Consider the following 12,800-nt stretch of genomic DNA (forward strand, 5'->3'; position numbering starts at 1 on the left):
AAAGAAAAAGAAATGGTTTCTTGTATGAAGAAAAGCAATTTTGCGTTATTTGTACTCAAAATATCATCAAAACAAAGTTACTATGGTGATTTGAAGGATTTAAGAACTATTAGTATAAGGACTGCATTGATTTGGTACTTGGGTTGCTTTAAATGAAGCTTTAATAAAATCTATTGTAATTGCTCCAGTTAAAGCAAAGGAGGGGTAGTATAAACTTTGAGATTTCCTGTTGCTAGATCTGAACACCTTGAGGATGGCTGGATTGCTATTGTGGAACATGGGCAGAAGTAATAGTTCAAAAATAGTTAACTTGACAGCCAGTAGACGATTTCATTGGAAACAGCACACGGTTTTTGTCACAGGGAGGTGTTTGTCAATGAGTTTTTCATCAAAACGATTTATAGTTTCTTTGTTTTGCTTTCCGGTTGATTAATTCAGGAGCACTGGCATAATTTTTGGCTTACTTTCACCTACTAGAGATGAAGACAAGAGAATTCTATATGTCCAATGAAACCTAACTGTAAAGCATTTTCTAAATTCTGGAAAGTAGATTTGTAGTTGGGGCCAAGATTTTAATAGTTTTAAATAACGTGCATTTCACATTCTCAAGAGTGTTGGGAAGATAATTGTGTTTTAAAAATGAAAACATTCATTTAAGCTGTGTTTTGTTCTAACACAAAAGGAGAAGCAGACTTTTCAAAATGTATAAAGTTTATTCAAGAACTCAGTTTTCAGTTAATTCTTGCAATTTCCTTTTTCATAAAGCTATATAAAGACAGACAAAAGTCAATACTAAAGGACTGTGGAATGGAAACAAAGAGGGTTGTGTTCGGGCAGTCACCAATAAAGATTTACTATTATTTTGATATTTTTACTTTTCCAGTGTATAACAATCCCAACAAGAACTGCTGTAAATAGTTATTTTTGAGGGAAAAAAATGCAAACAGTACAGTTCACTGTGCTGTGTAGTGTTTTGTTTTGGTTTTTTCTCCATTTGGATAACACTCCTGAAAATAAACTAGAGAAGTGTGTATTCTCACTTTCCTGTGCCATAATCTTCTGTTACTCTGTAACTTTACTAAACTTTGATTCAGGTTGAAACAGTAATTTTGGAGTGTTGAAGAGAGATGGAAAGACATCCATATGGAGATAATCAGAAATGACAATTTAGTGGTGTATGAACTATATTGAGATGAACAATTCAGATTACAACATTAGCTGATTACACTGGTAATTCTAGCATAAACTTTGTTTCTCCACTAACCACAACTAAAAGAAAAAATCCCAAAAACATTCTTCATTGACAAGAAGTTGCCATCCATAGTTTAAAAAAAAATCTGCACAACTTACATAATGCAACACTATTTTCTATGTCAGTTTTGTAGCACGATGACAAGAAGAATGAAGTCTAAACAAAGAAGAGGGGGAAGTTGGTGACTTGGATCACGGCAGCGCTGAGGATGCAGCAGACCTGTTTAGTTTTTGGTACTATTCATAATCCACCTGTGGACTGAGGCAAGTCCAAAATGATCATCTCCACCAGAAAGGCAGTAATTACTGCAATGTCTAACTGAGGTGCCATAATGCTTAGTTGTGTGCTGAGCCAGGGAACTGCACCCAGATTTTCCTAGCTGTACACCACAGCTTTGTGAAAATGTTAACTAAACCAGAGCGACTTCAATGCCAGAAATTGTAACAGAAGTGGCTTTCAAATACCCAGTAGTTTAGGGGTTACGTTACTCTTGCACTACAGGGAAAGTATGGATGTACAGTCCCGTGCTCTGTACTAACTGGCAAATCACATTTGAAAGTGTGCCTCCAAAACACAAGCTTGAAATGCATAACTTAAAATGCTGTTTCCATTGCCAGCATAATAAGCAGATTATAACTAATGTACTTATTTACAGTATCTGGCTAACATGTAGGGATTAGATTAGGTGAATGAATAGTTTGGTACCACATGGAAGTGGGCACATGTTCCTTGATGTCACAAACATAGGTACAATGGCAATTGAAATGCCTTCGAAACTAGAATTCTCTAAGGACTGAGTCCCAGTTTTGCTGTTGTACATCCATAAAAGACTGTAGATGTCACAGCCCTCAGGTAACTTGTAGCAGCGGTTTTTAGATATCTGGCACATGCAATGGAATTTGCAGTCCTTTATTTTAATACACAGACTTTCTACCCAATAAATAAGCCAAGACTATTAATAATTTGGATTGTAAAGCCTTGCACATGGAGCTGGAACCACCTAGGCTGACTTCAAAGGAATGCTAAAGACAGGTTTCTGTTTAAGCCTGTTTTGGCTGAGGGTTTAGCTGTAGAGACACAATTGAGAGATATAGTTGTACAATAGAGAGAGATTATTCTCTTTAGGGCCAACAGCCCTGGACTCATTCCTGAAGGTGAATGTCTAAGCCCAGGAGAAGGCAATTTCAGAAATGGAAGTTGTGTGGCTTTCTACTTTGCCCTTAGGCAATATGTCACTAATCAGAGCACTTTCCAAATAACATGGGACACCTCCACTCCCTTGCCTCCTTTGCCTGAAGGGACCCAAAAGCTCAGCTTAAGCATGTCTTCTACTTTTCCTATTGAAACTTTTTTAGCCTGCATTAATTGCTGAAGGCAACACCCTGCTAATGAAGGGCAATTTCAGCATTGTACATTAGACTCGCTGGATAAATCGCAAAGGCAGCCCTTGAGGCAGGGACTACCCAGGAGTTTATTACAATAGCAGTGGATGCTGTTAACTGGGGGGTCTTTCTCAACTCAGTATTTTGTGGGTATCTGGGATCATAACTGAGTGATGGTTTCTTTGTTTGTCGATCAGCGCTGAAGTAGCGAGTTTAAAAACCGGCATAGTCTTAGTCATCCTTTTGTTCTGATTCTTCTGTCTTAAAGATGATGGTTCTTTTCTCTAAAGGATGGAAATTCTGTTGTTTAATAATGATTATAGGTAAAGTTTTTCCTGCAAATAGACACCAAGGCACTATGTGATAGTAGCTCCCACCTGGGCAATAATATCATCAAGTATATACAAAACATCATCAAAGGAGTTAAAAACCCATGAGGTTTAAACAGACTACTAAATACAAACCCTGCTACCCAGAGATGTGCAAACAATTTATTTGTGTTCAGTGCAACACTGTACAGGGGAATGGGTCTCCAGTTGTGTTTCTCTACAAGGTCAATAAATGGTTTGTCAACTCTGGTGAGCATTTACTTTGTATCCAAACTCCTAATGTAAAAAATAATCGAGAGTAGTTTTACTCTTTCAGTTTGTGATGGAGTCCCACTCTGACAGGATCAGAAATATCAGTCAACAGCTGCAGATGCAAATGAAATAATCCTCTTAATTGAATCTTGTGGGCTGTACAAAAGTATTTTTTTCCCACTGCCCGAACAGTTCTTGTGTCAGACAATCTGGAGCCACAGTAAGGATTTTTTTTCTTTATACTTGTCAGGCTGGCAGAGCAAATTGCCTTGTTGAATTAGCGTGTCCTAAAATATAAAGGGGTTTAAATGAGCATGATGGTACAGGCAGTACAACAAACTATTGCTATTATAAAATATGCTAACATATTTCTCTGTTGTATAGTGAACAGCTTTGAGACACTGGGAGGTGTAAATGACTCCTGGAGTTTTTTCTATTAGTTATTTTTATAGGAATATCAGTAATAAGCAAATCAGCATATATGTTGCCAAATTAAAAACAGAAAGCCATTAGCAAATTAACACCTTTTACACAGAACTTATACAAATCCATGTTTTTCATATCTTGTGTTATTGCAAGAATGAAATTGCATAGACCATTTGCTGGCACTTTCTGAATTTCCCAAATAATGCTTTGTCTTAGCAAATAGTTCAAGTGGTTTCCTCAATTTAATTTCACCCACTAATGCAGTGTTTACATGTAGTGAGAGAAAAAAAACACAGAGCTCAACAATGTTAACAATGACATAATCATCTGACTGAATAACAGTTGAGAAAGGAAACATATTCCTTTTACTGTTTTTTATGCTCTCTGTAAGGCTGTTTTCAAAGTGATACTGACAGAACATATAATTCGATTCAAGTCATTCTTCTGAAGTTGAAATGTCATTTGTGCTTCTTCCCCTTTCACCCTGTAGTCCAGAATTGTAGATACAGATTTGTTTCCTAAAGTGAAGTACTTTGTTTTTCAAATTATTAAAATTCTGCTTTCAGTAATTCGCTTCAGCAATCATATAAAACTCAGACTAGCAAGGGGGTGTGTGGCCTGTTCCGGTGCCTCACTGGCAGACACGGCTGTATTCTTGGCAAGTGGAGCCCACACCGGCCACTGACAAGTAGAGCTTTCCGTCTGGACACACGCAGATTTCGTAGAGCCCCTGAGAAATCCCGGATCCACCCCTTGTACCCTCGGGCAGTTTGGGCAGTCGCACAGTTTCAGCATCAAGCAACAGCTGCATGGGAAAAAGCAGGATAAATGGGCTCATTAGAGATAATAATGCAATAGCGTGCCATAAAACGACTTTGTCTAGGCAGTGGTTTAAGAATAGCCTTCTGCCCAGACTTGTTATATACAAAGCTGGTCTGAGGCTTAGGGTTGGCAGACATGGGACATGGGAGAGGGATAAGCTGGTGCCCGTCTTCTTCCTCAGCAGAGACCTCATGAAGTTCAACATGACCAAGTGCAAGGACCTGCACATGGGTGGGGGCAACCCCCAGTATCAATACAAGCTGTGCGGAGAATGGATTGAAAGCAGCCCTGAGCAGAAGGACTTGGGGATGTTGGCTGATGAGAAGCTCACCATGAGCTGGCAATGTGCGCTTGCAGCCCAGAAAGCCGACTGTATCCCAGGCGGCATCAAAAGAAGTGTGGCCAGCAGGTCAAGGGAAGTGATTGTCTCTCTCTGCTCCACCCGGAGTGCTGCATCCAGCCCTGGGGCCCCCAACATAAGAGAGACATGGACCTGTTGGGGAGAGTTCAGAGGAGGGCCAAGAAGATGGTCAGAGGGCTGGAGCACCTCTCCTGTGAAGACAGGCTGAGAGAGCTGAGGTTGTTGAGCCTGGAGAAGAGAAGGCCCTGGGGAGACCTGATAGCAGCCTTCGAGTACCTAAAGGGGGGCTACAGGAAAGATGGGGAGGGACTTTTTACAAGGGCATATAGTGATAGGGCAAAGGGAAATGGCTTTAAACTGAAAAGAGTAGATTTAGAATAGATATAAGGAAGAAACTCTTTATCATGAAGGTGTTGAGGTGCTTGAACGGGATGCCAAGGAGAAGTTGTGGATGCTCCAAACCTGGAAGTGTTCAGGGACAGGTTGGATGGGGCTTTGCACAACCTGATCTAGTGGAAGGTGTTCCTGCCCATAACAGGGAGAGTGGAGCTAAATGATCTTTAGGGACTCTTGTAACCCAAACCATTCTATGATTCTATGGTGAGAGACAAGGACCGTGCCCATACACCACAGTGGGGCATGGGACCCAGGTCTGTCCTGGCCTGAGTGCTGAAGCCTCGCAGCCATGCCAGCTGGTTAAGGATGGACATACAGGTTGGTCTGGAGGCCCTCTGTGGAAGAACTGGCTTTGTACAGCCTCACAGAGGGGATAAACCTACTGCTGCATGGTGCGTGCTGTTGCTCATGGGGCAGCTCTTAGTGATGTCAGCAGAGCTTCGCTCCTTGATTTAGCAGCTCTGGGGCTCAATGTCCACTCTGGGCCAAGGTCCCCCCTGGGGTGCCTGAGGATCACTGTGCTACTGGGGAGCTGAGCACTATCAGAGTTTTATTAGAAAGCATTTCTTTAAGCTTATCCAACATTATGTCAGTCGGTAGTATTATTTAATCAGAGCCATAAATAAATGTCTTATTACTGGCACCATGAATTTTAATATCCCGCCTCCTAAATTGCGAGGAATTAAATTAACAGAACTTGAAAAAAGACTTGAAGTTATTAATTGTAATTGGACAGCAAGATCAACCATAGTTATGGAAACAGAAGGGCTTGTACTCACCACACCATCACTGCTGTGAAGTTTGATATCCATCTGTGAAAGAGCTTCAATATTCCCAGCTTGCGCTTTCATATTGATTCCTCGAGGTGCATCCATGCTCAAAGATCGAGTCGGTGATTCCAGCCTGCAAGCAGGAAATCTGACAGTAGCACATTCTTTATTTTTGAAAAATAAGTAAACTTTGAACAAGCACTCGAAGGATCTTGCCCAAAGTCACATATAAGATGCAGCTCCTTTTTTCTTCAGGCAGGCTTCAAAAAGGAGGTGGCTATTTAAAAACAGCAAAGTTTCCCAGATGAAAAATATAGATGAATTCGTAACAGAAACGCAAGGTATTATTTCAGAGATAACTTCCTATTATTTCAGTAAAATGTTAATTTATTCTTTAAAACTGAAACCCATTTATACATTCTTTAGTTTGAATTCATTTTCATTTTTGACATAATAAGTTATTGAAATTAATATAATTAGTGCAGTTTGAAAGTTTTTAATCAACCTGAGTTTTGACACTATCAGTCAGATCAAGATTTCACTCTGTGTATGTTTTTTTAACTAGATGACATTTGAAACTTAAAACCCGACAACTTCATTTGAAATAAAAACTATACAATATAGCAGAAAGTTGCAAACCCTACAGTGCCACAAGGTGGCAGGAAGGTGCTGCATTAGCTGAGCAATCACCTTGGCAAGTCAGCTGTGCAGGATTAATGACTTTTATTTTCCAAAGAGATAAGTCTTTGTTTCTTCAGAATTTTGGTATCATTTCCATGATAAGTGGCAGAGAAGTACTAATTAGAAATCATGAGAAGGAAAGAAAAAGCCCAAGCTTAGGAACAAGCTAGTTATTATATTGCTTCTTTTGACCATCACCTAGAACTGCTTCATGTGGAGGTGCTGGGAACACCACAGGATCAGAGTTGATACATACTGGGCTTTGCTCCTCTTTCCTGATGTCACCAGCCTGAATTTTACACTTTCAGCCAAAATTAAACAGGTGAATATTGAGGCTAGAGGAAATCAGCCAGCTGGTGTTCCCACTTTATTTACATGTATGTTACCTTCTCTATTCTATACGTTCCCTGGACACAGATAAAATAATGTGGGCTTCATCCATAACACAGAATTCAGACATGGGTCCCTGTTCCCAGGTCTGCAAGTGCTCTCGAACTGCGTCTTCTGGAAATGCAGGGGGGTGTGTGTTTGCACAATGTGTGTGTGTGCACACTCCCAGCAGGTGCTGTGCTGGCCCCACGTGTGCTCCGCAGCTGCTGCCCTGGCTGAGGGCAGGACTGTGCCCCAGCAGGTCCTTCCCTAGGTACGTGTCACACAGTGAGTCCAGCTGCTGACTGCCAGTCACGCTAAAGGAATGCAACGATTTCACACACGATCCTGATGTAGCTGTCTAAAGGGTTTCATTTACTCAGACTGCCGCTGTTCTTTCTTTTTTTCACAGTTACTTGATTAAAACTAGAATTTAAAAGAAGTCAGTTTTCTGCTTGTGGGAAACTTCAGTTGTACCTTGGAGTTCTGAAGAAGATAAAGCCAGCTGATATCTCAAAACCTAAACCCATGATATATGAGCACAGTCAAGCACAGCCACTGAAGCTTTACTTTTTATCCCCAAATCTGAAAATAACTCAGGCAATATTGGCTTATCACTGCTGACCAGAGGTAACAGGAGATTTCTATCTTGTTTGATCTTCAAAGGTCCCTTCCAACCCAAACCATTCTATGACTCTATGTTTCTATGATCTGCCTCTCCTCGACATCTTCTGGCTTAGTCACCTTTAATTAATTTAAACTCCAGACTGATAATTTGAATCCTAACAATGGATAACTGCATCATGGTTCCATATTATAGGACTACATCCATAAAATAATTTGATGTCTTATCCCATGACTCTGAGATGGCACAAACTACTGTCATGATCAGGCTGAGTACAAGGGCATGAATAAGAGTCTGTTGTGCATCAGCCATCTAACATAGTATTAGTAATCTTTATTAAGCAGTGTTTGTGACTTAACAGCTTTTCTATGACTTTTTGCTTTAGATCCTTAGATGTACACTTTTAGGAAACTGGAAGTCAGTTTTTCCTTGAGTGATTTGTATGGGAGGCCTGCTTCAAGAGACTACTTTCCAATGCATATATGTATGCATTATATAATGAAAAATTAATCAAAGTTTGTATTTTTAATATTTAAAGTTTAATACATTTTCATAAGTCAGTGTCAGGGTAGTTGAATACAATTGTTGCCCTGGTTTGTTTTAGCAAAAAGCTATAAACATTGAAAAAAAGTATTTAATCTATATAAATAATCTATAGGTAGCCATAAATTTTTATTTTTAAGCTCTATTGAATATTACAAGAAGGCAGATTGTGACAGATTTTTGAAGAGCATATCAGACCTGGAGTTTGAAAAGCATTCAAACATCGGAGAAATATTTCTTACTTTCTACCAAAATTAATGCTGGCAAGAAGCCTACAGCCTTCAGAAGCATTTACAGGTTTATTATATGACTTACATATTATTTAAATTACATGGCAGAATTACATTTGCTATATTAATCACAATCCTTAATTTCTGCTGTTTATACAGGTCCTATTTCTAGATTAACTAAGGGTAGATTTACCTGATTAAGTCATTGGAGCTTCCTGGCAATGGCAAGTGCAGTGAAGCTTAAGCAATGATTTTAAAGCCTTCCGGAGCTATCGTGCGTGAGATTTTAGCAAAGGCAACATAGAGTAACACTAATGAGATATTTCTTCACACAAGGTTCAGTGCCTCAAGTCCAGTGCAGACATGACATGACTGAGTTGAACCTTGACTTTACACGTCCCTTTTCAGTCCCCACTTGGTCTCGGAAGACAAGTGACTTCTTCAGCCCCTTAGACATTGATCTTAAAGTCACCTAAAAATCTTCAGTGGTCCTGGCCCTGAGGCACTTCTAGTTTGTCACTGGTGGGCAGGTGTGAACTTCTGTATGCTGCAGGGGGGACCTGGGGACCAGAGAACTGCCCTAGCAGAAGAGTTGACTGATGGAGAAACTTGCATGAACTCAGGGTGTCCCAGAAAGATATGAATAGAGCACTGCAATTATTAACACTGATGGTGTTTTAAATAGACATTAATAAAGTAAAATGTGCTCTTTTTTTATATCAGTGAACAGATGACAGGAGGAAGTTGCTCTGCACTGTGAATGATTTGGTCAGTCACAAAGACGACACATGACTGTGTGCAGATAATGGCTGATAAGGAAGTTTCAAGATCTATTCCCTAGGCAATAAAAAGAGACAGAGAGTAGGTTGGGCAGAGCAAAATGCTGATGTGCATCCCTCAAAAGTCTTTGCAAAATAAGAATTCAATATATTTCCAAATGCTGGAGGGTGCATGGACACTCAGAGGACAGAAGTTGATGTCTTAGAGTTTTTGGTCCTTTTTTAGCATTTGTTTGAATTCAGGCAGTAGACTAATGAGGAAATCTATGGTTACCTGTCACTTTTATATAATATTTTTAAATTACAGGCATATAAATTACATTTAACAGAATGGAGTGAGGATCTTTATCATCTAGAGGAATTAATCTTTGTAATGTGCTTTCCTAAATGAGACATCTGTCACAGCCTGTATCTCATTTGGGAAGATGGATTCTGTATTTCTGTAGCTTTTAGGTACTGTGCAAGTGGTGTGGGGTAAGAGGAATTGATTGGGACAGCACAATATTTGATGTGAAGGACCTGACATCCCCATTATATGTGTTCTGAGGAGCACTCTGGACTAGTTGTTGCCTGAATTCAAAGACTGGACACCCAGAAAGGCTGGAGCATGTTAGGTATTCTCCAGGAGAGCACAGCCTTCAGGTTAATTTAATCCAAATATAATCCAGTTCATGCGTCTCAAACACTTCCACAATGAGAAAAAATATTTGATGCGCTCAGGCAGTTTGGAGATTTCCCTCAAAAGCGTATTCCTCATTTTAAATTAAAACACTCATGTAGCCATATCCATGGAACAGGAAGCAATGGAAACCATACCTCGGTCAACTCGCAGAGTAGGTGCTTTGCCTTGCTCTCCTCCACCCTGATCCCTGCAGCCACCTGGAGGTTTGTTGGCAAAGTGCAGGGAAACCACTTGAGCTCATGAAGGGCAGGGAGGGGTGGGGGAGTAAGTGGTCCCCCCCTCCAGAGCAATTTCATAGCTCTGTCATCTGCTGGATATTGGTCCATTACAACTAAAGCAAATGATCACAAGGAAGATAATATTTTTATTGGTGTCTTCTTCCTTGTTGGTAAGATAGTTCCAGAAGTTGACTATACTGTCTTGGATGGCTGCCAAAGAAATTTGGTACTGAAGTGTGCAGAATAGTTTATGAAGGATTGTGTGAAAGTCTTCTGAGGGAATGTGGACAGCATCCCGGCTCTGGATCTGAAACTGTCCCAACAACCTACAACAGGGGTGTCAAACCCATTTTCACTGAGGGCCACATCAGCCTCGTGGTTACTTTCAAAGGGCCAAATGAAATTTTAGGACTGTATAAATGTAACTACTCCTAGTTTGACACCCCTGAGCTATAAGCCTGGAGATTCTCACCCTTTCCTATAGGCATGTTGCTAGCTTGTGAAGATACCAGGTCACCAGAAATTGCTCAGCTGGCCGTGTTTAGGAGGATGTGAGAGGAGTGATAACCCGCTATGGCTGTGGTAAAGAAGCAGCTGAGTTGAACCCTGACTTTGAATGTCCCTTCTGAGCTGGTGCACGCTGCGGGAATATCGATTTCTTCTTTCATCCTGTCCTGGCAGGAGATGGAAGAGTACCTTGTTGATATTATAAGTACCACAATTATAAGTACCACTAAAACCTGGTTTTAGTACTGCAGAAAGAGTACCACAGTCTTACGGAGCCCAAGTTTCCTACTCCAGTGTGGCATAGTTTGACTCTTAGAGCAGGACAGAGGAACCAGCTTGCTCTTGTGAATTTGGGGTACAGTTTATTCCTTCCTTCTGGTCACTTCTTGTCCTTTCCATTTTATGAGTTAGCATCTCTCCCTAATTCAATGGGGACAGAATTCCTGGGTATGACTTTAGACAGAAGTTCCCCAAACGTATGAACTCCTCCCAGCACCTACCTGAGGAAGACCAGTGTTACTGTAAATCGACTGGACAGATAGATGGACACTGCCTCTGAAATTGTGGTGCACCCCACTGGAGTGCCCACACATATATACAGTTGTTTGGGTTTTTTTTCTGTTTGTTTCCCCCCCCTCCCCCCTTGCTTTTTGGTTAAAATAGCCTGATAAACCTTACCATACAGAGAAGATTTTTATGAAATGTAAACATGGCACTAAAGTTTTAAAGACATGGTAAAGAATTTAGCAGTGTATAGTGTATTAAGTTAATGTGTTCTTATATCAGTAAAAGAGAAACACCTAGGGCCCTTGTACGCAGGAGAAAATAAAATGTCAAATATACTAGACTCGATTTATTTTACTTTATAGCAGATGATTATTTCACAGCAGTAAGTTTGTTTAGGTCATTAACAAGATACTTGTCTGGTGTTCACCTATATGGTGGGATTTTTGTGTGAAGCCCTTTTAAGCAACGAAATATCATGAGATGGGTCCAGATGGAACCTAAATGCTGGCTATTTCAGAATGCCTTTTCATTAAAAGTTTTTCACAAAGCTCGCTAGTATTGATTTTTATGAGTTCATAAAATATACTAATCCATCACTTCCACTTCTCTAATACACTCAATCTTCCTCCCATAGCGCTTTAGTATAATTAAAATAAATGGATCCATGCAAAAGGGTCAAATAAACATCTATATTAAGGTTTGATTTAAGAACAAAGTCATATGAGGGGGCAGAAGATGGTGATAGATCCCATGCCCCTTTCTGTCATTCAGTACTTGTAGAATTGAAGATACTGCTTCAAACTTTTTCCTAAGCATTGGCGTGGGACCATGCACGGGAAATACACTATTAAATACTGAAGAATGTGAAGAAGAAAGAGGAGATTAGAAAACGTAATTCCGAAGAGCTGGAGCTGGAATAATGGTACAGGCTTCACTAGTGTGTTTTTGCATATTGTTCTTATTTCCCTTGAACTTCCGTGAAGATGCTAAAATCAAACCTGATTACCCTATAAAGATGTCCCCTACTCTTCTTTTTTCAGTATGTGGCTGTTAGACCCACCTCTCAGCAAACAATCTCTGTGACTTCCCAGAGTTAGAAAACATTTAAAAAAAATGAAGTGGTTTGACTAATCTGTTCCGGGGCAAAATAAAGGCACTACAGTGAGCCTGCGTTCCTGTGAAAGCACACACCATGTGATTCTCCCTGTGCACACGTACTTCCAAGACCAGGCTCACCTTTTCCTGAGATTATGAATATATGGAACTTTTCTGTCCTGCTTTATTTGCTTGAGAGAAATGTGAAGAGTCAGGAGAGCAATGGTGACAGGTCTTATCACAGTCTATGAAGATGCAGAAGTTCTGAGGCTGCATAGGGGACAAGCTGTGAAAATGGGGCACAGAGCATCAGATGCTGTTGGCACATAACCAAACCAGCTTTTTCACATTGTTAAGTACGGAAGAAACCCTCATATGCCTTTGGTGTGCAGAAAAGAGCCCTGTCATGAACACCTGTCCTTGAGTTCAAGTCCACTCGAAAGGTGAAAGGGGAACAGAAAGGAAATTAGGCAGTGTTCGGAGGTCATGGAGCAGAGAAGGAATAGAAAAGGTAAGAAATAAAGGGGAAAAAAAAGGAAAAAGAGGGAAAAAAGGGTGGAAAGGAGAATCTTTA

The 12,800-nt window shown here is 40.3% G+C and overlaps 1 protein-coding gene across 3 annotated transcripts in view; it reads right to left on the bottom strand.

Annotated features, from left to right (window-relative positions):
• Positions 1-1,184: 1,184 nt before the first annotated feature.
• The window catches only part of SGCG (sarcoglycan gamma), a 137,146-nt gene continuing 125,530 nt past the window's right edge, over positions 1,185-12,800 (bottom strand). For 2 of the 3 annotated variants that reach the window (XM_082043375.1, XM_082043376.1), the window contains 2 exons: positions 6,000-6,138; positions 1,185-4,446 (listed from right to left, as the gene is read on the bottom strand). In XM_082043375.1, coding sequence (XP_081899501.1) covers positions 4,273-4,446; positions 6,000-6,138 — 313 coding nt within the window. In that variant the 3' untranslated portion in view covers positions 1,185-4,272. The remainder of the gene's footprint in view (positions 4,447-5,999; positions 6,139-12,800) is intronic. The other variant, XM_082043377.1, reaches the window with a different exon arrangement.

Source organism: Streptopelia decaocto, assembly GCF_964273445.1.
Source record: "Streptopelia decaocto genome assembly, chromosome: 1".
NCBI lineage: Eukaryota > Metazoa > Chordata > Aves > Columbiformes > Columbidae > Streptopelia > Streptopelia decaocto.